General features: G+C 37.8%; 2 protein-coding genes across 7 annotated transcripts in view; both read right to left on the bottom strand.

Moving 5' to 3' along the window:
- Window positions 1–4,827, bottom strand: part of LOC131365060 (AP-3 complex subunit beta-2) — a 44,098-nt gene extending 39,271 nt beyond the window's left edge. For 3 of the 5 annotated variants that reach the window (XM_058408657.1, XM_058408659.1, XM_058408658.1), the window contains exon 1: window positions 4,541–4,826. In XM_058408657.1, coding sequence (XP_058264640.1) covers window positions 4,541–4,653 — 113 coding nt within the window. In that variant the 5' untranslated portion in view covers window positions 4,654–4,826. Of the gene's footprint in view, window positions 1–4,540 lie in introns of all 5 variants that reach the window. The other 2 variants (XM_058408656.1, XM_058408661.1) reach the window with 2 other exon arrangements.
- A 3,830-nt stretch (window positions 4,828–8,657) lies between these two features.
- rbpms2a (RNA binding protein, mRNA processing factor 2a) lies at window positions 8,658–18,518 on the bottom strand. 2 transcript variants are annotated; one of them, XM_058407965.1, is made up of 8 exons: window positions 17,952–18,518; window positions 15,115–15,192; window positions 14,857–14,895; window positions 14,597–14,659; window positions 13,868–14,018; window positions 13,047–13,210; window positions 9,734–9,809; window positions 8,658–9,623 (listed from the first exon to the last, which is right to left on the bottom strand). In XM_058407965.1, the coding sequence occupies exons 1-7, from the start codon at window positions 18,003–18,005 to the stop codon at window positions 9,744–9,746; spliced, it is 615 nt and encodes a 204-aa protein (XP_058263948.1). In that variant the 5' UTR covers window positions 18,006–18,518; the 3' UTR covers window positions 8,658–9,623; window positions 9,734–9,743. The 2 variants fall into 2 exon arrangements, with proteins under 2 accessions (XP_058263948.1, XP_058263949.1); XM_058407966.1 differs by having other exon boundaries at window positions 13,062–13,210; window positions 17,952–18,512.
- Between the last annotated feature and the right edge of the window lie 8,044 nt (window positions 18,519–26,562).

The raw sequence follows: 26,562 nt of genomic DNA, 5'->3' as shown, positions 1-26,562 counted from the left end.
CAAGCACGTGTCACATGTGTCCTGGCTTTGTCATCAGTTTGTCATTTATAGTTGCCAGCCAGTTAATATGCTGATATGTTGGTCAAAAGAGTTTCAATTCTCTGGTACAATAACTAAAGAAAGGTTTAAAAAAACTTGCTTGCCTTTTTCACAAGAGGAAATCTTTCATTTGGGACATGAAAAACATAATCAGATCTCCAGTAGGTTTAACTGTTTCTGAATCCTGCTGCCTGATATGCTGTACCACCTTCAACTGCTGAACACAACTAGTTGAAGCTTAACCTAGTTAACCAGGGACTGGAAAAACACTATGGGGCTTTCACTTGTCCAGTGACTAAACTAATGAAATGATTTAAACAAACTATTTTATGAGTTTTGTACTGCTAAGAAAAAACCCTGTCTTCTCCTTCGCTAAATCTGTTTACTTGTTCTACAGGTTGAAGTGATTACTGTAAAGATTTCAAATTCACGCTGTAGTTGCTAATGTTCGTGATGATTTCACTTGGTCTTGAGCAGGTATGATAGCTAACAAACTCTAACTAAAGTAAAGCAGCACATCTGTCTATAATATTTATCTGATTTTCTGTTAAGAACCTTTATATATATTTTTACACCAATTCCTCTGAGGCTGGTGTAGTTAGATACAGAAATATTTATAAGGAAGGCAAAAGGGCTGGACAAAGAGCCACCAAGATCCTGTAGAATGCTAATAACATACACAGGATAAATAGTGCTGTCATGCAGCCATAGTTTCCCTGGAACCTTTTCACTAAGTGTCAACCAGATCTTATCTGGAGTTCTAGCCTAATATTTCACCCAATGGATTAGGCACTGATTCACATTAGGAGAGCTGTTCAGAGATGAGCACCTCCTGGAGCAACATAGTGCAGCATATCATGGTAAGGGTTAGGCTTCTCGTGCCTTCACTCTGAGGAAGGTCAATCTGTGATTGAATAGTACCAAAGGGTGCATACTGGGCATAACAGGAAATACACAGCAGGTTCACCCTAATGGAATGCTATCTACATCTATCAGTTGGTTATCAATAATAGGTGATGTGAATTTGGCCTGAATCCCTGCATTCAACCACAAAGGCACTCCACTAGTCATCCAGGTCATCTAGTCCCTTTGGTCTAAAGGGACTCCAGTATCAGGGTAAGATCCCACACTCGGCACCATGTTACCTTCAGAAAGGTTCTGACAAGTTTACATACACCTTCACTGTAGACAGGGACTTCCAGGATTCCCTGCTGGAAGGTCAGTAATCTAGAAACCAGGCAGTAATCTTGAGGATCAAGATGATATATACCATTTGTGTAACTGTTTCACTTAAGAACATACAAGGACCATGATCTAGAGGCATTTGAATTCAGGAGTGTCTCCTGAACTACTGGGTCACTGTCCTCAACCTTGAAAAGCTTTTAGAGATTTCATGCAAAGCAGAAGGTGTCACTGATGTATTTGACAGACACAATGTCCAAACACAACAGACCAACCCCTGACAGTGTGTCAGAACATTTCTTTCGATAGTTTCAGCCCTCGGTTTTAGTTGGCTGATACACTCTGTTTCCACAAAGGGGCTGGAAACCCAATTCCAGCCCCATGTGTGTTAATGCACTCCAGCTAACTTCGCAAGCTCAGTGGTGGAGAGCATGAGAGGTCCTCTCAACTCATATCCATATGCCAGTTGGTCATGAGATGCCATCTGATATTAAAAATTTAGAATATGTGTTAGATGCAAAGCAGAAGCAAGTCAAACCTGATGCCAACAGTGTTGATGTGGATGCTTTCACCACCACCAGAAATATCAATATTCAAACACACATTTTTGAGAAACTGCTCTAACAAGAATCCTGAATGGATAGACGGATGGATGGGTGAATGGATGGGTGGAAGGACGGGTGGAAGGATGGGTGGAAGGATAGACAGTTAGATAGACAGACAGATAAACAGACAACCTGGAAACATATTACCCCAGCACTCAGTGGAGGAGGCATTAAAAGCAGAGGTAATAACGTTCCAATTCCAAGTGACAGTAACTTCCACTGGAAAATCAGGTAAAATATCAGGACCTGAAAGAGGAACTTGAGAGAATGTGGCACATTAAACTCAAGATCCTGATTATAGGGCATCTTGAGATTATCAGGGCTGTGACCCTTAAGATAAAAGAGGCAAAAACACCCCAGTAAGGGGAAAATAAATCTCAGTGAAAAAATGCTAATCCCATCATGTGAATATACTGATCACCATCCTCAACCTACTGCCTTCTGAAGTCCAAGTGGGATGAATAGATGATGTTTGACCCACAAGTATTTTTAGACATACATTATATATATATATATATATATATATATATATATATATATATATATATATATATATATATATATATATATATATATATATACGTATTGAGGATTTAGCTGTATATATTGAACTGAGCTCTTCAGGCCAGATCTCTGCACATCTAAAACACCACTATAGGCACCATAAGCTTGATGTTTAGTGCTCTCTCCTGGCAAAGGGAGGAACTATCACTGCTAAATGTGAATAAAATAACATAAAATATAGTTTATTTGGCGTCTCTGAGGCCAGTTTACCAACACATTGTCAAATAGTCCCCATCTATATTATGTATATTAACTATCGATACAATGAAATTATTGTCTTTAATTACTCTATTGTCTAAAATTTATCTATACAATGAAATTATTATGAATCATCCCACACTACCATCACCACTTGATTATATATAAATATAAATACATCCTAGTTTCAAAATAGGAGTGAATTTGCTGAGACTTTCTTTAATCAGATAAAGACCTGATGTCTTAACAGAGCAGAAATCAGATCCAACACACTCTGATACGACTACAGACAATTATCCTGAAGCCACTTAATTGACCTTAAATGCAAGGGCATTCAGTATTTGCAAAACTGATGATATCTTTTGACATTCCTTATATTTATTTGACTTAATTTTTTGAGTAAATATGAAATGAAATGAATGAAATTAAATAAATAAAATAAATGAAAAGTAACAATCCTACCCCTATCATGGGGACGTGGTAGTGCAGTGCAAGGTTGTGAGTTTGAATCTCAACACCACCAAGCTGCCTTGCTGAGCCCCAGAACAAGGTCTCAACTCTAAATTGCTCAGTTGTATAAATGAAATAAATGATCTATATCATTTAGATATATCTATATCTATATCATCTAAATCTCATAGATATATCTATATCTATATCATCTAAATAGATATGGGTGTCTGCCAAATGCAGTAAATGAATCAGAGTTTAGAAAAACGTGTGGTCTCCTGGCTGTCCCAAAAATTCAGACTGGTCAGTGTATGGAACAGATATTTTAGCATCTCTTTTTTTTGTCCCCAAATGATATTTGTGTGCATTCTGGGTTTTTTTGCTGTTCAGTGGCCTTGGGTATAAGGAAGGCACTATATAAATAAACTTCTTCTTTCCTTCTGCTGCTGCTTTTTCTTCTTTTTCTTCTTCTCCTTCTTCTTCTTATTATTATTATATTCTAATAACCATTGATAAAAAGAAGACAATGTTGACCCACTGGTTTCCTTTACTGGATTAATGTTTCATCACCAAATGTACATAAAAAATACCCATTTGTAATTACAGGAAGATGACTGGCTGTCATTCCTCTGTGTGTTTAAACCCACACACGGACACTTTGTCAGAAAAAAGCACCTAAATTACAGAAGCTTCAGCCCTGTATGATGGAAGACCAATGCAAACCTAAAACAACCTGCAAAGCTGTCTCTTAAGCAGAAAAATCACCAGCAACAGTGTAGGACTGGAATGATAAAGCTCCTGGCTATTTACACAGCGATTTTTGAAACTTTGAAAGCAGCAGGATGTTTATACCATAGCAGGACAGCAGCATAGCTCAAAGGTATACTGCAGTCCAACATTTTAATATCAAAACAGCGTGACTGACTGGAGTAGCACTAACTGAATGAAGCAGTAACTGAATGAAATGGCGACATGGTGTGTTGTGAGAATAGTGTGTAGTATGATCTGTGTGGGATTGGGACGCGGCCCGGGCTCGACTTTGAGAGCTGTCCACCCTGCAGTCCTGAAACACTGCTCAACATCAGCTACATCACTCTCTCTCACACACACACACACACACACACACTAGAAGGGATTTAACTTAACTCTGGTCTGATGGTCTGAACACAACAGACGTGTACTTGCGTTAAGGTGAAATCACGGAGATGCTAATCCCAGGAGCGATTAGGCCTCGTTGTATCCGTGACAACAGGCCCGTACCGGAAACACCAACTCACAACAAAAGCCTTTTAATGGTTTAGCAAAGGTCATATTCTGTATCCCGTGCGTTTGTTTTTCAGATCACTGAACACAGTAAACACGGTATTAGCTCGTCAATCTGGCAGCAGGAAGTCGCCATCATCTCGCGCCTCCTCCTCCTCCTGCTCCACAACCCCCTCCAGGATCATTCAAATGAGAAATAATAACAATAAAAAAGCCGAGCATGAAAACGACTCCCTCACCTCTTGTAGTCGGAGGAGAAGATCCCGCCGCTGGCCGGGTCGTGGCCATACTCGGGCTCTGCCACGGTAGACGAGCCTCCTTTTTCATCGTTAAAGGCTGAGCTGGTGGACATCACTGCGCTTTCTGCAGGGAAGCTCTCGCATGCGATCTCTCTCTCTCTCTCTCTCTCACACACACACACACACACGCACACAGATACAGAAATTCAGCGGTTTAAGCAGGCACAGATAGATACACACACAAGAGATTCAGCGGCATCAACACACACAAACACACACGCGCGCGCACTCACACACAGGTCACGTGACGATCATCCCCTGCCCCCCCCACTGCCCCTCTGTGTCCCCTTAACAAAAAAATAAACCAACTTCTCAATGAAATGAAGCGACTTTTCACCTCTGTAGCGTCTGTTTAAAATCAGCACACAGCCCGGGGTTCCAAATATACACAAGACTACATAGTGCTAACATACATACATACATACATAAATAAATAAATAAATAAATATATATATATATATATATATATATATATATATATATATATATATATATATATATATATGAATGAATGAATGAATGAAGAAAGAAAGAAAGAAAGAAAGAAAGAAAGAAAGAAAGAAAGAAAGAAAGAAAGAAAGAAATGAACGAACAATTACGACAAAACCCTTACACAGTAATACCTCAGAGTTACCTATTCTGCCCTTCACATTTGAGTATTTTACCCTCTATCATACTCAACTCAACTTTAGGGAAAAAAGGTGAGTTAATTATCTGACTATTTATGTCAGATAATTAACTCACTATATATATAAAGGTGGTATAACACAAACGATCGAAGTATATCTGCAATGTAGAAATAGAAACAAAAGAGACATTTAGATATGTAAAAAAACAAAACAAAAAAACAACAACAACAACAACAACAACAACAACAAAACAACATATCTTAAGAGACAAAAACACTAGTGAACTTTGGAGATATTTGGACCACAAATGTAAACAATTGCTTATTGGACCGCCAAACAAAGACCCGTGTAGCAGTTCAGCAGTTGGCCGCTAGATGTCGCCAGTACAGAGAAACAGAGTGAAGCGATTTCCTAATAATCACAAAGGAGAGATGATCTTTACTGTTTTCATCAGGAAAGTCTAGAATATATACTATATTATTTTGTTCCTGCTACACAGATTGGTGAATTAAAAAAGACAACAGATGCTTTTTATTTGGATCTTTTAACTTAACTTCCTTTTGCATGCGCTTCTGCACGCTGCTCGCTCATCTTGCATCTCATCAAGAGTTATAGGCTAAACGTTCTCCTTTCATTTGTGTTTTTAAAGTTGTACACATAATACATTACAGAGAACCGACATTTTGCTGTATAGAAACTCGAATCATTTTAATGGGAGGAACGCACCAGGAACTTATAGCAAACTGAACTATGTATGCGGGCCGTTATTCCCAGTCGGACTGCAGCACCTTCGCTCCCGTGTTCTGATTGGTCAGCTTTATGCAGCTGCTACTTCTACTTTGCATACAGCTGAGTTCAGCTTGACGAGTCCATTGTATTGTCAACAATACAATAACCCTCACTCACATATTAATCTACTACATTGCTATTATATAGTTTTAAAAACATCATTTCATGTCCAGGAAATAGTTGATAATTAAATAATAATTCATTTCTAATTAATGCTGCAAAAGTCTCACTAGTTACACATACTGACAAAAAGGAAACCTACAAGCTGTCGCCGCTAGATGGCGATATTTCTTGACTAATTGAGCCGGAGGCGCGCTTTCATAAATTAAATGCTAGTGTTCTTCAAATTCAAAGCATGTATGCGACTCTTTATCATGTTTCTGTTCACTGTGGTTTAAAAAACGTCTTTTATATCATTTTTGTACCCAATAAGATAGTATTAAAAATAAAATGTGCTGCGCAAACCTCCACTTGAAATGGATCTGTGTTGGAAAAATTAGACTGTGATCTGATGGAGATTCAGATGAGATATTTTCTAATACTGTTATATGATGTGAAAATTCTCTAATATGAACATACAGAGAGCTACTATGTCTGCTAATAACAGATTTTAATTTAAGTTAACTTGACTTAAGTTGACTTCTTTAAATTTGATGAAATTTGATGAAACTTGGTCCTTGTAACATATGAGCACATCTACAATATATCAGATTAGACATGTTATACTATAGAGCTATAGAATATTTCTTACATTTTCTCCTTTGTTCAATTTCTTTTCCCATATATTTCGTCAGACATGAGTTATAAACAAATAGAAAATGACCCACAGCACCATTGCCCCTCATGAACTTTTAGCCATATTGTAATAAAGAGGTTTGGCATTCCTTTTAAAAATGTTTGTCATTATTGGACAAATATTGTAATAATTGGTTACATCAGATATTACCGTGACCTGACACAAAGAAACTACACGAAAACTGTGTATGTGTGCTGGGGGTGTTAATGAGAACAGTTGAGATTTTAAATTAATTTGTTCTGACAGTGAGCAGAGAGAACCTCCTACATCCTTAATCAACCAGCTGCTTCACACACACACATACACACACACACACAAACGGTTCTGTAACAGGACATCTTTTGTCTGGCTGAAGAGCTAAACTGTTAGGTCACTACAATAAATGAGCTAGCTAGTGACCAGTCACTAATATAAGCAGTCATCCTAGTAGAAAAATGAGCTAGCCCATGTTACTGAAATCATCAGTGCTCCTCTGCTGTAGTGGTACAATTAGATTTTGTAAATTATTAACATAAATGTGTCACATAACCTAACATTTCCATCTCCATTTTGTGCATGGTTCAAGCTGGATGAATATCAGTATGGCTGACCTCAAGAGTCAAGTTCAGTTTATTTATCATCTTTACAGGGATATAGAGATATACAGGCTGAGATATACAGTATACGTACATGGTGATACTTACAGGGCTGGAAAAATGTAAAAACAACTACTGGGATGGCTTGTTCACAGGTCTATGGTGCATATATTTGGAATGAAATCAGTATTATAAAGCTAGAAAGACTTTAAACATTACAGATGATACCTTTAAACAGACTGAATCAAGACAGTAAAGTGAGCCATAACACTCACAGCTTCTTCAATAAATAAGTAGTATCTATTAACCCTATTAAGGGGATGTTGGTTAAGGTGTTGGACTGCTGGTCAGAAGTTTGAGTTTGAATCCCAGGTCCACCAGTCTGCCACTGCTGGGCCCTTGAGCAAGGCTCTTAACCCTCAACTGCTCGATGTATAAAAAGGAGATAAACGTAAGCCGCTCTGGATAAGGGTGTCTCTTTTTTTTTGTTACCTACTCATACTCATTCTCTCTCTCTCTCAGGGATCATTTTCCAACATCAGGAAATTCCTGAAAAAGTCAAAAGAACAGGGAACACATTTCTTACAGTAACAGTATGTTAGCATACTTACACCTTCGAGACACACACATTTTCAGTAGCTTTCAGTTTCAGGCACTTCTAACATTAGTGATATAGTGCATGTACAGTTCCTGTGTCGAACACATTTGAGCGAATGCTCCAGCATTTTTCAGCCCAGCTTTTCTGAGATACTTCCTCTCAGCTTTCATTGTCCTGCAATCAATCCTGGAGCATTCCTACAAACAGAGCGTAAAAATAGATCCTTCGTGCTCAGTGTATTTGACCCATTTGTACAAATACTGTGTAAAGAGTTGTATAAAGTGTCTTCCTGACTCAGTCTTTGTGGAATCTGTATGCAGAAAAATAGCAGCTTAAGTTTACTTGAAGATAAGCTTTACTTAAGACTTCAAGAAGCATAAATGAAGGTGAAGCTTAAAATGAGCTAAGAACAATGCCCAAAAAGGAAGTCAGGGGAGATGTCAGAAAAAGTCTCTCGAATGATCCTGAATTATACGAGTGAGCAGAGTGACCTAAAATGGAAAATGAACAAGAACATTTTTTCACTGTATGTATTTCTGGCTCAGAGCTCAGTGTTTGACCTTAAGAGGAAAACAGTGTCATTTTCTACATCATAAAGAAATCCAGAAAGATGATTCAGATCAAACTGTTTATTATCCAGTTTCACATTCTGGAAAACCTATTTCCACTGTTTTGTTTTTTTTTTGTTTGTTTTTTTTTTTTTTTATTATTATAACTTTTAAACATCTCATGTTAGCAGACCATTTCATTCATTAAATTTAGTACTGCCAAGTCTGGGTAGGTCAGTATTACACACACGGAAAAAAAAATTGCACTTATCTACTTCAAAACAAGATTGAGACAAAAAGATCAAAATAACAAGGGTAGACTTAACATCTTATACAGATATACTCATTTAATTTCACAAAAATGCATAAATATTCATTATTACACAAATGTACAAAAATACTTGTACTTTTTTTTTGTTCAAATATACTCTAACAAGCACAGATACCAGAGCAGGGACGATGGATTTGAGGTCTTGAGGAGAAGCGTCTCGGAAGGATTAGTCCATCATGGACAATTTTACAGTCACAATCATAAAGAATAGGAAAAAATATATATATTTAACCCAGTGCATGTGGAATTAGTTTAACACACAAAACAACAAAGGAGACTTGATAGTAACAAGATGTAGACCTCTACCTTGCGAGTAACATCATACAAGATCTTCACAGAAGCAAGAATGCTGACCAAATGGAGGAAACACAAGGAGGGGGAATAAAAACAAACAAACCTGACAACTTCGCATTCTACATTTCATGCCATATACTATACTTCAACATGCATAATGATTTACCCCCCCCAAACACAACCAACGGAGCAGCTAGAAAAATTTCAACCTGCACATGATTGGCTCGTCACAGGTGTGGCTTTGAATAGTGGAGACTGTACCATTAGCCCATGGGACCTCAGCTGTAGACATCCTGGGTTTTTTTGTGTTCAGGGTCCTTCAGAGTAGAGTATTCTCCAGAATCGATTTTTTCGATCCATACACTTTTTGTTGTTAATATATCTGACTGAATTAAATGTTGATCCCAGTACACGTTACTGAGAGACGAAGGGATGAAGGGACGGAGGGACGAACCTGCATGTACTGAGCGGCAGCACCGAGAGAGAGAGAGAGAAGTGAACCAACAGACACACAAACAAGTCCATGTTCATACAGACTAAAAGCCAAAACTCAGCAGATTTAGAGATACTTACTCTTCTACTTTTAACAGAATTGGCGAGATTTCCATCCGGGTTGTGATGTGTCAGAGGGTGAGGGGTACCAGCGCATCTGTGAGACAGAACAGCAGCTTAGAACCCAGAAATCTCACACATTTTAATAAATACTAAAGAATATTCTAATTATTAGCTACCCAGATCTCAGGGAGATATGGGCTTTTGGGAAAATAAATAAATACACCACCCTGTTGTAAGCACACATTGTGAATGGTCATATATTTACATTTCTAGCATTTATGCTCTTATCCAGAATGATGTACAAGAGTGCTTTCAAGTCTCTATCAATGAAAACATTAACACTGGTTCAATAGATCACAAACTCAGGATACCATCAACCTAAGTATATATTATATTTGCTCTGATAAGCCATGTCACAAAGCAAATAAATTAAAATAAATCTTTAAATAAAAATGTCTTATGTATTTACATTTTTATATACACATTTTATTAATGTTTTATTTAAAAGTAATTTATTAAATGTTTTTAAATACTTTAATCTAAAGCAAGTACTTGTATATAAATAAGAATAATTTAGTTAAACATCTAGACATTGTTCACTGTTCAGCTCACTGTTTTAAGTGGAAAGTATACATCACTCATCACAGTTGGCTGCATAACAAAAGAGTAACATGGAAGCGTCAGGGGTTTTTTCTGCCGCACTTTGCAGTTCAAGTGCATGGAGGTTGAACATGACTTCATTTCCGAGGTCAGTGGAACGCAGCATTAATCCAACTCCAAGTTTAGTTAGATCGCTGCACCAACCCTCAGTTTCTGAGCAGGTATGATGAGTGGGTTAGTTCTAAACATGGACCTTGTCTACATTTTGCATCATTCACAAGTATCTATAAATGACCAAAACACAGAGGTGAGAAAGAATACAGAAAATAAGATGATATCGATATTGTGATAAATGATGTCACAATAGACTTTTCTGAGACATCATGGGTAGCATGACATCTTTATTTTGTTTCTTACAAAGTCAGGACACAGCTGATTTAAAAGTTACATTCTGTATTGGAGTTTATTTTGTAGACATTAATTCAACTATTTCAACCGAATTTTGCTTAAACACTATTGTTAGTAGTGTCTGCTATTGATGCTACATTCAAACATGCAGCGACTCTCAGTGACGAAGTGACCAGAGACCTTACATTTGTAAGGAGAGCTGGTGGTGACAGGAGTGACTTGACCACTGGTGACTAGATATGGGCGTGACCAGTGATGCCTCAAAGTTGAGGAACTTTATTCAGATATGGAGCGACTCAGTACATTGTGAGTGAAGACAGAAGAGGTCACATGATCCATGGTAAGGAGCACACACTGCTGGATTTTTTTTTTTTTCTTTTTCCCACAAACACCAAATCCTCCTCCAGAATGTTTTATTTTATCTGCAAGAAAACTGATTCGGAATGCTAGTTGTTCCACCCATTGATAAACGTTGTTACTATGGCAACCAGTAGTAGGAACAGCTGCTGGCGACTTCATAGTCCAGCGACTATGCGTGAACGTAGCTTTAGTGTGTGACTGTGATCCTCAGTAAAAGCAAGAGAATACACAAGCTTGCTTTATAATTTCCAGCACACATCTTGACAAACACCACGAAACCTAACCAGTGAACCAGTAAACCTAACCCTGAATTAAAGAATAATTATAAAGTCACTCAGCAGACTACAACAGAATCTGAGAAATTTGCTCTTCTCAGTTAGGCAGAGATTGCGTTCTATAAAGTGGAGATGACCTGTATGAGGTAAACGGTGCATGATGGACCTTCACACAAGGCGTTTCATCCTCAAAATCCTTAAAAATGCACCAGTAAGTCATTCAAACTAGACTGTGTTTAGTGAACGCTCTCTTGACCATGAAAATTATTTAACCTTGCAATGAAGTTTTGGACTTTGGATCTGTATAGCTGTGCTTCCCCCCCATCCCACCTTCCCCCAAGTCAGACATTTTGCATAAATGTCCAGCTTTCACCTGTGCATGTGATTTTGGCAACAGATTAAAGGACTAAGTACCAATCCTCTTTAGTCTCCAACTCCCCTAAAGCTTGTACCCAGAGGACAAGGCCTTTCACAGCACATCAGCATTCAAACACCAAACCACTCGCAGTGTCCAAACACTGCTGAAATGACCAAACCTTCATTAAGAACAATCATTCGTCCTTAAAATGAATAAAAACCCTGCAGGTTTGTAGAAGATAATTTGAATGATGGACCAAATCAGTTTAAGTGAAATACATGACAAGAGGACATTTTCAAGAGCTCAAGTCATCCACTTCATTTGTGACCTTACTTCTACTTTGCCTCATTGCCATAGCAACAGAAGGCACAATTTGCCCGTTCAATCAATAAACCTGATCCGTCAAGACAGAATGAATCTGTTAGACCAGTCACATTCAATTACACGTGGCAGTGAACAGCATTAAATATTAAAAAAAAAAAAAAACAGTATAACAAAATCCAGAGTATGAGCAAGATTGTAAAATCAGTTATTTTGGCTTGGATACCATTTTATTCTATTTAATTAATTGATAGTTAAATAATAATAAAAAAAAAAAAAACACATGATAGCTGACATGAGCTTTAAAACAGAAAAAAATATATACAAATTGAAAAGGAAAAAAAACATCATTTGAGATCATCTTTTAGGAACAATTCCTTGGCTGTATTACAACATTAAAACATCAGTTCAGTATGTAGACTGAAAGCATTATTTGTCTGTAGAACAAAAGTCATCTCAGCTTCTTTCTGTACTGTTTTAGTAGCTTGTAAAAATCCAAACACATGCCTCTTTGGCTAACGTTTAACCGGCCCCCACCGGCCACAGATTCACTCAACAACCAGCGTATAATCCAAGCTGAGGCACAATTAAAAACAGATTTTCTCTGTTGTGAGCCCTTAGCAACACTGGCAAATGGAGGGAATTTTTTTCCTTGAGAGATATATTGGGAAAGCAGGTTCGTTACTCATTCCCAGAGGACTACTAACAGACAACACAGAAAACACTGATATAAGGATGAAGCCGGAAGATTTACATTGATCTGTATTAACAGATGTGTTGAATACACATATATCTATCTGTGTAACAGAGATCAATAAACCCCTCACTCAAATGAGAAAGCTCCCAGAACCAGCAGACCTGCTCACGTTCATTCCTCAGTCGCTGATGTACATATTCAGAAAGAAAGTGTACACAGTCCTTCATCCTGCAGCTAAAACTAAAAGGGAGTAGCAGGTGTACAGGTTCATCAGTACAGCATGTGATTGAAAGGAAAGGAAGAGGAACACACCGGTTGCTCCCTCACCTGGGCGTGCAGGGCAGCGGCGGCTGCAGCGGCTGCAGGGTAGGTGAAGGCTGTGTGCGGCAGGCCAGGGGTCAGCTCAGTGGTGTAGAGGGGATACGGTGTCCATGCCTCTGGGGATGCTGGGATCAGTGCTGCACCAGTCAGATCATCTGCAGAGTAAAGACACTGAACATTAGGAACAGCCAATCACATGTAGTCTGAAGTGCGCAACACATAAGTCTCCCTATTTTGTCCATATATGCTGTGTTTTTTGTTTTTTAAACATAGAACACAACAATGAACAGAATTAATAGAAAAATAATAAGACACAAAATCCTCTTTATACGTCAAAACAACCAGTCAATTGTTTTACACACAATAAGTCAGCTTCACACTGGAAATGACACGATATCACTTTCTGAAACCTTAAGAATCAGCCAATACATCAAACTTTAAAAGCTATTAAGCTTAAATTTTTTATCCTTCACACAAAATACATTTAACTCTAATAAACACAAAGCACAAATATAAAATCATAGCAGTGCTAACAAAAAGGAAAATCCTTCAATTCTGGTGATGTAAATGTCACCAGTTACAAAAATACTTTTTCCTAACCCAATTTGCTGTAAGATTCATCATTTTCCCTGACGTAATGTCTAAGCAGTTTTGGTCCATCACTATTATTCAACATCGAGATGTTCCTACATCAGTGCAGAAAGACAATCTGAACCCTAAGCATCGTATACATAGCATGATAATGGTAGCTCTGGCAGAATGTTGAAGAAAAACATACGAGTGTGTATTAAAAGCCAGATTAACGTACTCACATGGATCACGTGCAATAAAGTGAGCCCCGAGAGCTGGGTGCAGGCTTGAAGGGTTCGGCGTGCCCATCAGCTTACTCTTTGCCATCTTGGTGTTAGCCTTAGCAAACTCCAGACGCAGTGTCTGAGGGTTCTCCGGGTCAAAGCGAATGCCCTTTTTTAAAATAAATAAATAAATCAATAAATAAAGACAGGACAGTGTAGCAGACCAAAAGGGCTTGAGGGTCAGTTCTCAGCGAGTGTGATCTTGGGTTACTCTAATAAACAGTGAAAGCAGTGCGGTTCAAACCATGACCATCTTTATTCATGTGATAGAGAAGAAGCAGAACATTAACAGCAGCGGTCATTTATATTCTAGCAGCAGAACCATGTGAAAGCAGCAGACTGATCAGTTTGTTCAGCGCCACTGCAGTGATCAAGTCATGAAGCATCAGAGACTCGGAGGCGACGTACCTTTTTCAGGCTTAACAGATACAGAATCAGACATCTGCTGTATTTTGACAGCACTGAGAGCTTTTAAAAACTAAGCCAACAAACCAGTGACGTCATGGAACTTTCCACTTTTAGGGACAGAGTGAAGCAAACTTATTTAGACACGAGAGGCACTGAGGCATCGAGACAAACTTTAAGAAGTGAGATATGGTGCAAAAGGCGGGGAACTAAATCAATAATTCAGTATTCAGTATTCACTGCCGCAGACATTTACTTACAGACGACCGAACAGTTACTTACATTTAATGCGTTTTTCGCTGCTTCGGCTCCAGACCTGCTGTCAAAGGTAACAAAGCCAACGGGCTGAAAGACAAAGAGGGAGGTTTAGATTGATGGAGTAAACATGTAGCATCTTTCCATTTAATATCAGTAGTGTTTTATGATGTTAATAAGGTGTTTTATGATGAGGACAAAAAAAAACAGTAGAAAAACTGTAGAAACTGCATTTCTCAAAAGACATGCTTGGAAAATGAAGAGTAAATGTAATTCATAAATATTACCTGCTTCGAGGTGAGTTTTATAAGTGAGCCTTCATATCCCTGTAAAAAAAAAAATGGATCAGAAATAATACAATTATATTTGTGGATAAACATGACTCTTTACAGAATATAGTTAAACCCAAAGTGGATTAATTATACAAAAACATAGCTGTGTGTGTGTCTCTCTCTCTTCCTTTCACACACACACCAAATATACATCAGGAAAAATTCCAGATAAGGAGAAGTGTGTTACTTCAGAGCACTCGGTTGTTCGAATACCTTGAACGGCCTGAACAGCAGGTACAACTCCCGCGGCTTGATGTCTACCGGCAGACCACTGACAAAAAGTGTGCGTACCTAGAAGATGAAAATGCCTCAGTAACCACAAAACACAAACAATAAAAATCGTGTCCTTTAACTTTGAGTATGCAATGGGCTAATAAGAGTCTCGTAAAAGTGTGCTTTTACTGTGAATTTGATTTTGTGGAACAATAACAGTACCTGAAAAAATATAATATATACTGTGTATTAATCAAGTTTCAAACTACCTTCAGTCCTGCTCGCTTGCAACTTTTCCCTTGCTATTTTCTCAGAAACACTCTCCATTTTCCTGTAGCTTTAGTTCAGTATTTAAGATTGACTGTACACAAAAATCATGAGAAACTGTGTTAGTTAAGTGAAGACATTAAGTGTGTGCACGGCTACCAAGTGTGAGTGAGCGAACTGAGCGTGGAAAAGTGTTTTGTGGATGCAAGAATCTCTCTACGGGGAATGAAAAAGAAATCCTGCTTCAATGCAGTGGAAGGCAGAAAAGTCAAATTTCACTACAAAATGAATCAGATGAAGCAAATAGTGAAATAGTGATTGGAAAAGCTATAAAGGCTCAGTGGGAAATTTCCTGAGCACAAAAGAAAAATATTGATTTACACACATTTGGGAAAATTATACATAAAACAGGAATCGTGGTGCGCTCTTTTGCCAGATATTAAAAGAATAAAATACTATACACACACTTGAGCACGAATATTTTATAGGTTTCTTTCTTACTCTCGTCTTGGGAGGGAAAGGAAAAAAAAAAAAATAGTGTTGGCTGCTGAAGTCTATCCCCTGTTATACCTTTAGCTTCACACAAAGAGATTGGTGGGAGAACATCCAAAAAATTTGTTTTGTTTTTTTTTGTTTGTTTGTTTGTTTTAAAGAAGAAAACAGAATTTAATAAATGATTATATTGTAGAAACCCAGCCACACATCTGCATTTCAAACCTCGACCCAAGCTTCATATTTCTAAATGCATCATTTCCGGCACATTCAGGACACACTGGAAAGAAGTCATCATTTCCTTCGTTTGAGAGGACACCAAGCCAGGGATATTCTCGCAGTGAGTCAGCGCAAGTGACCTTACAAACACTGGACACAAACATTAAAGCTCTAGCCTTTGTGAACTTTTTCAAATGGAATCCACTGTAAAACATGAGCAATGTGTTTTATGATAATGACAAGGAAAAAAGGCTAAACTACTGCAGAACCTGCTGAATAAACCTGAAAACACAAAAATGCTATGAATCTAGTTTGACAAAACATACTTCTAGATGTTCATATTCCCATGTCTTTTTTAGACTCAAAAACAAGTCACACACACCTGTTACAGCCAGAACGCACATTCATGAGAGTTGGAGGAGAGAATGCAGCATCTGGCCTCATTTTTAGCAGAGCTTCAGCACTGCAATATCCTCACCCTAAACAATGAACTCTACAAAACTCCAGATACTTAGGATCATTTCTACCCAGAACCATGCTGACAGACCAAAACAGCAGAACTGTACAGGAACAAGAAAGAGTACGGTCAATTGGTATTCCAAGACAAACTGAATTTATGACTATTATAAAAAATTCAGTGCAACATGATAAACATCATGCATATCTGCACCGTGATTTGATCCACAGGTTAAAACGAACGGACTGCAGTCCTGGAGAAAGACTGGTGGCTTTTGGTCTCCTACAGAATAATGGGAAAACTAAACTGAGCAGACATGCAGCAGGAAATCCCTCCAGTGCAGGGGCCAGAGGTGACAGGAAGACTGGACAAGGTTTCAGTCCATTCAGACATGTTCTTTCCAGCTTGAATTTCAATGAGCATTTTAACAAGTACAGTTTACTATATGACCTAAAAGACATTCACCTTAACACCTTAATTCACAGGCTTCTCACAGATTACTCACTTTATTTAATATTTTTTAACATAATATTTGCTGCTGCTGAGAGTGAAGTTACATTAGTAATTACTTAACCAAAGATCTAAATCTTTTAATCGAAACAAGCAGGAAATTCTTGTTTAAAATGTAGATTACAATAACAGCATAATAAACTGCATTTTGATGAAAGCGAAACCAAGCAAATGTTTAAACAGGGTACTAAACTAGACTTTTCCTTGTCATTGTGGTTCTCTCAGATGTAGAACAGCTGTAAAGCTAGTTTAAGGTTTATAAATTGAACCCAAGCACCACAATTAAAACTTTTCACCTATTAGATTAATACTTTTAGTACACAGCAGCCACCTTTCCAGGTGAAAGACAGCAAGGCGAAAGTGAGAACATAATCTAATTCATGATGTCTTCCTCTCATGGTGTCAAGACTTCATGCAACACTTTCAGTGATTAAAAATCAGTCCACAGCGCTAACTCAACTAGATCGAGTTAATCTTACACCATCAGACTAGAGATTAATCATCAACTAACTACACTGAACAATTTCCTTGTCATCTCGCATTACTTATCTCAAGCAAATAAGTAAAAACAAAACAATTCTGAACAACAAAACTGAGACCATGAAAACTCACACACACCTGTGCTGCGTTCAAGAGCCAAAACCCTGCGCGCTGGATGCCGACATTTCGACATTTTTAATAAATTAAAGGGAAAAAAAAAAAAGCAGGAAGGAAAAAAATTCAGACTGCAAAAATCTTATCGAAAACGGATTACATCATATTTAATGTTAAAACTAGGTTTAAGAAAACGAGAAAAAAATAAGGAAGGAAAAGTTTCCCACAGTTCGGACATCTTAATCAGCTCCGTCCCGCAGAAACACACAAACTTTAAAGAGTAGCGTTTTTCCCTTACCTCCTCCTCTAATGATACATTGTTGTTCGGCTCAGAATCTGATTTGAGACTCATTGTGTAACTTTAACGCGATAGCAGACTTTTTTTTTTGTTTTTCCCTGTCGGTGGATTTTTCTTTTCTGTTCTGTTCTTTTCTGGGTTTTTTGCCCTGACGTGCGTTAAAGTTGGCAGAAGAAAATCTTGGTGTCGTTTGGTGAGACTTCAGGAAAAGACGTGCCCAGGTGAAGCCGTGCTGTAAGCCAAAGTATCCAAGGAGGTACCAGAAAATTAAAAATAAAGAAAAAAAAGAAAAAGCAACAACAACAACAAAAATTAAAGGTGATGTAGTGGAGAAGTGCACTGTGAGGGTGAGAAAAGGGAAAAAGAAGTGATTTTTTTTGGTTGGTTTCCCCCCCTGCCTTGCTCACATCAAGCTCGTTTGAGTTTAAATTCAATCAGGAGAGAAATGGAAGACAGGTTCAATGTAAAAGGTGAAGATCTCTCCGCGCTCGCCCTGCTCCTCTGCTTTTCCATTCGCTGATCAATCATATTAAAGGTGGAGGAAGAGTGAAGCAGCGCTGCAGATGGACTTCAGCTGGCCCCAGGCCCGGCCCACTGCCTGCATCAGCCCCTTACAGACAGTCAGAGGGCGGACCTGTGCACTACTACCAAAACTTTCTGCCTTACTTCTCTCTCTCCCCCCCATCCCTCTTTCTCCACAGTCGTTTTCATTGTTAATGTTCATTTCATTACTTCCTTCTTTTTTAGGAAGAATCACAAGGTTTTATTTCTTTCTCAGCATATTTCTTTCTTCACTGTAATTAGTAATACATAAGGTTCTATGTTCCGTCCATTCCCAATCCTATACACAGAACCTTATAACACTATTTATGACAGTTCCTGGAGAGCCCCTGTTCTATACATTTTATTTGACATGCGCCAACTTTCATCAGTCTGATTGCAGTTTATATTGTACCCTCAACATTGCAAACTGATTCAAATATTTCTTTATATGTGCATTATGTATATTCCAAACAGAACATCTGCGCAAACGAAAGACGTAAATAAAAACATACACAACACCGCACTGCGCATGTGCGCAAGGTATTATTATTCGACATAGAGAAAATTAGTCAGATTGAAGTATTTACACGGCTATTTCGTATTTACTCTCTTCCAGAGTTCAGGAGAAGAGCAGGTGTGTTACTGCATATGTGTGTGTGTGTGTGTGTGTGTGTGTGAGAGAGAGAGAGAGAGAGAGAGAGAGAGACGACAAACCTTTGTGTCGTTTAAACTGTCACGGCCTTTCCACATGACCCACTGCTGAATAAAACGTATCTCCTGAAGGATATATTGTGATTGTGTGTGATTGCTGATTTTACAGCATGCAAACTCTCAAATGACCTTCAAGCTATAAAGTCTGTAAAGAATTCACAATGATCTGTGAGGCAGTTTCCTTAAGGAAAATAGGCAACCTTAAAAATGCTGAAGAATATGAAATGTAATGAATATTTATTATTTTTTGTAACCTAAAATCAAAATGCCAAAAAAATACAAACAAAAAAAACAAACAAACATGAATTAGGAATGCAGTTAAAGTGGTATTAAAATAATAATTCAAATAATTATTCATTATTATATCATTCATTATTTGTTTTTGTAATAATATATAAATATTAACATGTAAGTAAAATGTAAAGTATAAAAATACTGGGAGAAAAAGTGGGATTAATAGCAATAAAGATCTATTTCAATATTTCAGTAATTAATAAATACAATTGATTTGAACAACAAAAAAGTATAACAGCACTAATAATAAAAATAATAATAATAATAATAATAAGAAGAAGAATATAGATTCATAATAAATATTTGTTTTATATTAAATATATACATAAATAAGTTAATAATTTGATATCTTTTTCTTCATTTCAAAGTCTTATTTCTGTTGGTAAACATGCAATTAAAAATATAGCCTAGTACTTAATATCACTTAAACAAACTAACCAAGGAATTATACAGCTGTGGTGTTTTTTTCTCCTCTCATGGTCAGTCTTCTCCTTAGAGAAGGATAAGGTCTAAATGAAAGGCTCTTAGAAATCCCAAAAGGGTGAGGCATTCACGGGCTATTCTGTGCAGCTAAGATGGGGGAGGAAACCCAGGCCCTCCCTCAGAAACATTCCATTTCCTGCCATTACACTGTTTCCCTTTTCCACTGATCATAAACAACACTTGTTGTGTATACTTTTCTTAAAGTTATAAGAAGATCTGGACAAGAAAATAAAAAATAAATATTTATCACAGAAACAGGGAATCCTCTACACTGAGTTTATTGACTCCTCCATGAGGTACAGGTACCATTTTCTATACATTAACTTACACATGTGATGCACACTGACCTGGCTGTGATAAACTACAGTCCTGTAAATTAAACAATTACATCAATACATGCCAGAAGACAGGATGATGGTGTGACTTGTAAACGCATCTGGTTGAGTTGAGATTCAAAGTCTGATAGACCAGATATTTCTGAATAATTAGTACATCTCTGAATTGTATTTGCTTGTTAAATATGATGCAATATACACACTGACAATGTGACAGCATGAGGCCGGATTCCAGGTTATGCACTTTGTAAGTATATGTGGAGAGTTTATGTTTTCAGCAGCAAACAGTAGCCTGCTTCCTGACTTTGTGTAAGAAAATAATCAGGGAAAGGCAGGGCACACCAAAGGGAGGCCCTGGAAATATTTGCCTCCTTTGTAATCATTGACCTGCTGCTGTTTCTTACTCTAACTAACTTTACTTTCTGTCTTTACTCCTTATTCTCATTTTGCATACTTAGAGGCAAAACATGCCAAAACAATCTTAATCAAACCTTAAAAGCAGAGAAGCTGAACATAAAAGGTTAAAAGGTGTCCTGAACACGGCTCTTTGTGCATCTGTAATTCTCCATATTTGGCCAGATGTGGTGTAATCCTGTTGTTATGGTTAACTAGTTAATTTTTCTTTGCTGTTGAATTGAAGCATGCTTTGATAGTATTTTAAGTTTTGATGAGTGATGGAAAACAAGAGGTTGCTCTGATTTTGGACATACATTTTTGGTGCATACATGAGGAAGCAGAAAAAGCTCTTTCCTCAGAGAAGTAATGTTGTAGAATAGAGACATTTCATGATTACTCCTCGTCTCCTCCCTATCCACACTTCATAACCCCCCCCCCCTTTCCTGATTTCAAGCTAATCTGGCATCAAAGAGTCAAAGGGCGGGGAATCCCAAAAGATAAACCAAAACATGCTAATTCGTCACAGTGTAATAGGCTAATAGTGCCCTTTTATGCACTACAATTTTGTTTTGTTTTTATTTATTTTTATAAACGGTTTATTTTTTAAGCTGGATTTCAAACAATCATATCACTGAATCTGGTTTGCTAACTAAGAACAAGATTACTCTCACCAGGTAGATGTGGACTAGGTTTCCTTACTGTTCCACAGCCCACTCCACCATGGCTGAAGCTTATCTCCACTGATAATCAGTGAGTAAACAATAGGCTGAAAATGATGATGGGCTGAAGGACGTCAGACTGAAGATTTGATAGGGAATCCTGATACACTCAGCCCAGAGGAGTAGTTATCCATTGACTCAAATCTCTCTAACTGGCTGTTGGACTGGGCAACAAACAAAACATTTCTCTGAAAGTCTTCTGTCCATGGTTTGTCCAATAATGCCACTCCTCCAGACCTAGCTTCTTGGCTGCTAGAATTAAATTCAACCTGCTTGAATTAGTCATTCAGCTCTTAAAGAATCACCAGATGAAGACTGAATGTGATATACTGAATGTGGCAATCTGGGTACCATAGATCACTTATTATTTTAGGTCCCAAAAGAGAGCTATTAGATTGTGACTAAATTTTGGTTGCTCCTCCATCCTTTATAAACAGGACCGACCACAGAAAAGTGACAGATGTGAAATGAAAGTAATATATGCCTTTGCATACAATCTTAGTTATAATAATATATGGTAAATTTTGCCCTTACATTCTCAGGTCTGGTAGGTAGATAAGAATGTATTTATTGGAAGCTATGACAAACACAAACCAGTGCACATGCCATGGAACATCTTATTTAAACAGGTCTGGAAAGCAGAGGAACCTTCTTCCATAATCATGATTCTAATCTTCAATCAGTACAACTGAAGACATAGAATAGAGTAGTCCTGGGTCCTTGAATTTGTAAATATCTCCACAGAGTCCTTTCTCCTAGTAGAAGAGCAAGAATAGTGATTATAATGATTAAGGAAGTCTATAACAAACAACTTTGTAGACTCAAATGTTTGCTTTTGTTCCTGGATATTTGGCAGGCTTTGAGGCATCCAGAAGAATAGGTGGTGGAAGCCAAATTGACAATTTCTGAACATCCACACCAACCAAAAATCAGTCATACCTGCAACGGTTATTCAGTATTCAGCTGGAATAAGAAACGAATCGGGTACACTCATCACTTATTCTAATTTAGTCAGTAGAAATGGCCCGAGAAATGGCAAGAGCTGGAACAACCACCACCATCACTACCAATCCCCCAACATCCACCCCCCAACCCACCATCACCACCAATCCACCAACATCTACCCCCCAATCCACCACCACCACTAATCCACCCCACCAACACCAACACCACCCCAACCACATGGAGCTGCAATCTCTTCTCTACTCTTATGTAAATGTTACTGATAAAGATAAAGATGTCTCCATGCTGCCATGCTGTCACCTCTCTATCACACAGGGTATAAATAACAACAACAACAACATTGTCACATTCCCTTCACAGACACAGATAAGGTGGAGGATCTGTTTAAGAGCTTTCACACCAAGACATATGCAGACCTGCTCAGTCCTATTTATCTTCTCAGTCTGGACTATATTCATTACTCTGTTGTTTATTCATTCCTCTTTCTCAGGAAAGATATACTTGTTCAAGACTAGAGAAGAGTTTTGCATTTAAGAAATCAGTGATATCCATACTCTTTAATACTAAATAAGTCAAATATTTACAGGACAGCGCTCACTATAGATGCTAAGGAATCCTTAGCATGACAGGATACAGATAACAGGTACAGCAGGACACAGCTAATCAACTAGACATTGTTTGACATCTGAATGAACTTGCATGCACTTCTCATTCAGCTCTTCTGGATCTCTTCTGGGTCTAACATGTGTGATGTATGGGGTGTCTTCAATCTGCTTCATGATATCCAGTTGTTTTGAGACAAAAATATAAAAATTGTATGCTGTGTTATTTTCAGCATTATGAGATGAGATCCATTGAGATCCAATCTTCACCTACCTAAAACTGTTTTAGACGAAATTCCCGAAGCTATGAACCACTGGAATTATTTCGGTCCAACGATTATATCCTGCTGTGTAAAGCTTGTCATGGTGTTTTCCTGGTAGATTGATAACCAATGAGATAACTGAGAGGTCAGAGGACAATTTGTTAAGCTGATAATACTGGGGGCTTCGAAAAGTCAGTCATTATATTAGACCTTTTGAAAATTTTCCATAAAGGAATCCATTTCTCTGTAGATAGAATCTAAACATGATCCAAACTATGCACATGAATAAAAAAAAAACAGACAGTGACAATGGGATGGGATGGGAATGGATGGGAATGGATGGGACGGCATTGTTTTAATTGTGTGTTTTCTGAGGTGTATCTGATGTTCTGCAGCCTTGTCACATGGTCTCTTGCAGTCTTTTAAAAATGGCTGTGTGATCTACAATAGCAGCACACCGATGATGGATTTGAAGCCGAAACATTTGTGTAATTTTTCCCTGGTTGGAGTAAATGATTGAACAGAACTTAAGGTGTGTGTGGACTTCATTCTTTAAGTGATTTCTACATGAACAAGTTCGCACACCTATAGAAGTATTTTGAATGAATGTGTCAGTGAACCTGTTCTATGACTGATAAAAAAGGCAGGTTCTTCTACTTGCTTAATATTTATCTTGCTCCTTAAATAAACTTGATTTAAACACCCGTACAATAAATATATGCCACTCCTTTTACTAAAACGTTATACTTTTCACTAAAACAAATGCCAAAGTATATGATTCAGTAATTATTTCCCAGGAAGCAGCATGATTCTGGATGTGTTGGTTGCTTAAACATCACAACCCATAAATCAAAACTAAACTTAAAGTATGAGGCAAGGTTCTCTTTAAACTTTCAGAAACACCTAATTCTTCCAGAGTAAGTGTATCTGCTTAGGTGTAGCCCGGACTCTCCTTCTACCCTGTCAGCTGTCTCTGATATACCTCAGGCACTGGATGAATCATTTAAAGCCTCTTATTGCAGTTCCATGTCTGTGTGTAGACAGCAAAGAAGTACATATTTTAAACCATCACCAAAAACACTTTCCAAAAATATATCCATTACTCATTGTAGTATTGGTCCAGTGAAATTCTTACTTTTTAGAAGTTTTATACTGCTTGTACTTGTACTTTGTAAAAAATATTAAAATATAGGAAAATACACTATTAATGTCTATAGACACCAAAGAACCAGTTGATTCTCAACAATATGTCAGATGATGTTTATCGTTTTTTCCACATGCAATGGATCTGAATTTTTTGAGAGCATTAGGGGCCACAAAATACAGAGAGCTTTGAACCAGATCATGTAAATAAAGGGAAAGCAAAAGAGACTTTTATATAGAATCTGTGCAGGTTATCTACAAAACTTACACCATAAACTTTATCAAATTGGGTTTCTGAATTTCTTGATAGACTCATTTATGACAGTCAGCTGACAGGTTTATAGATCTGTGGTTCTCTAAGTGGGGTCATAACCCACCTTTATTAAAGCTAATGTATTTATTATGGATTGGTCAGTTAAATAGATTGGACTGGTTATTGAATGGCTTTAATCCAAACCTCACTCTAAAAATCAACTAAGCTTATAAAGAAAGCTTACTTGGACCTATTGTGTATGGGCTAAATTGCCCAAAGTATTGTGTGTGTGTGTGTGTGTACAATGAAATCTCCTTCCTTGGCTCCAGATGCACCACATAATTAATGAATAAGTGAGTTAAAGAGGTTCCCTGCTATAAAGAAACTCCTGCTATATGGCTTGTTGACTGTAGTGTCCACATAATATATCCATTGTTTGTGAAAACTACAGTCGAGGTTCTGACGGATTTTTTAAATCGAATCAACTGATTTTTATGACACTGTTTCATCGTCACTCTTTCATTTCACCCCTTCAGAAAACTGAAGAATTGTAATTCATGTCGTTCCAAATGTTAATGAACTTGTTGTAAATGTTATGTACAAAGGTGCGACACCATTAGTGCCAAGCTTGTGTGCCGTTCAAATGTCCACTGACTGCACCATTTACACAAGCCAAGACACTGTAAAGCAACAGTGTTTCTGTAAACTCTGCCTAAAAAGTGGTCTAAGTAGACATATGCACAGGGAGCTCTCTCTGGTTTACAGAGCCCACTCTTGCTCCTTTTAAGGTGCTTTCTCAATTTTCGCAGCACCCTCTGTCTATACAACTCACTGCCAAGAGCCTCTTGGAGACATTTATAGTGACTTCCTCTGCCATCACCACGATATTCCCCAGCCCACTCATACACGTTCGGCCAACCCTCCATCTCGCTGTCTTTTTTTGCTTTAAACACTGCTTTATATTAATTATTAGCAGCTAAAATAATCAACTTTAAGTGTATTAGTGCATTCAGTAATGTAACTTTCCCTAGTTTACCTACCTAACAATTTATTGTCTTAGATCACTTAGATTAGGTCAGTATGCCTCCATGCCAAAAAATCTTTGGAGGTAACTGTAATTCAACAACATTGCTTCAATCTGTATCCTTGTAAAGTATTAAACACACACACACACACACAGAGCGAATATCTAATTGGTTAAATACACCATTGATTATAAGGTTATGAAAACATATCCAATACCTACTGATTTTCACAGAAACATACTACATACTGTAGCTAATGACTGACTGCTATTTTGCAAAGACTTTGCTAGCTGAAGGGCATGTGTGGTGGGAAATGAGCCCTCGCTCTCCCAGAACAATAATGTAAAGAGTATGAGTGCAGCAAGACCTTTTATGGAGTGTAAAGCTACAGAGACGAGCTAAAGCTGCTCTGTTTACTTTGCACACATCAGGAGATCAGGAGGCCTCAATCACAGCGCAGTAACAGTTATTCTTCAGCGAAACAGTAGGACAAGGAGCAAATATGAAGAAGCTGGCAGTTGAAACTTGTCGAGTCAATTTGTCTTATCGGCCTGGAAGATCGGGCTGTGACTCACCCGGCTGTACGGTCAAGTGAGCCTGTGAGTTGTTTATTAGTCCAATGATTTAAAAGGGTCTTTTTCATAAGAGATCGAATGCTCTCAGTCCTTTTAGGGGAAAGAAACTCATGAACATCAAAGGATTACAGGGTGGAGAGCAAGTACGTTTGTAGTTATTGTTACACTCTCAGATTGCTCATCTTTGTGTGGGTAGAAGCGCAGTGCTGTAGATGTGGGATAACTTATGAGCCATCTTCACTAAGCCATCACACACACCACATGGATCTCATGTCCTCATGTGTAATGCCATAAACTTAACCACAA

Source organism: Hemibagrus wyckioides, linkage group LG14, assembly GCF_019097595.1.
Source record: "Hemibagrus wyckioides isolate EC202008001 linkage group LG14, SWU_Hwy_1.0, whole genome shotgun sequence".
Lineage (NCBI taxonomy): Eukaryota > Metazoa > Chordata > Actinopteri > Siluriformes > Bagridae > Hemibagrus > Hemibagrus wyckioides.
This window is presented reverse-complemented; position numbering and strand designations above follow the sequence as displayed.

Coding starts and splice junctions, on each gene's coding strand:
- rbpms2a (XM_058407965.1), bottom strand. CDS start 18,005: ATGAGTCTCAAATCAGATTCTGAGCCGAACAACAATGTATCATTAGAG. Junction 14,896..15,114: donor TGCTGTTCAGGCCGTTCAAG/GTATTCGAACAA, acceptor TTTTTTTTACAG/GGATATGAAGGCTCACTTAT. Junction 13,211..13,867: donor CTTTATTGCACGTGATCCAT/GTGAGTACGTTA, acceptor TTTACTCTGCAG/ATGATCTGACTGGTGCAGCA.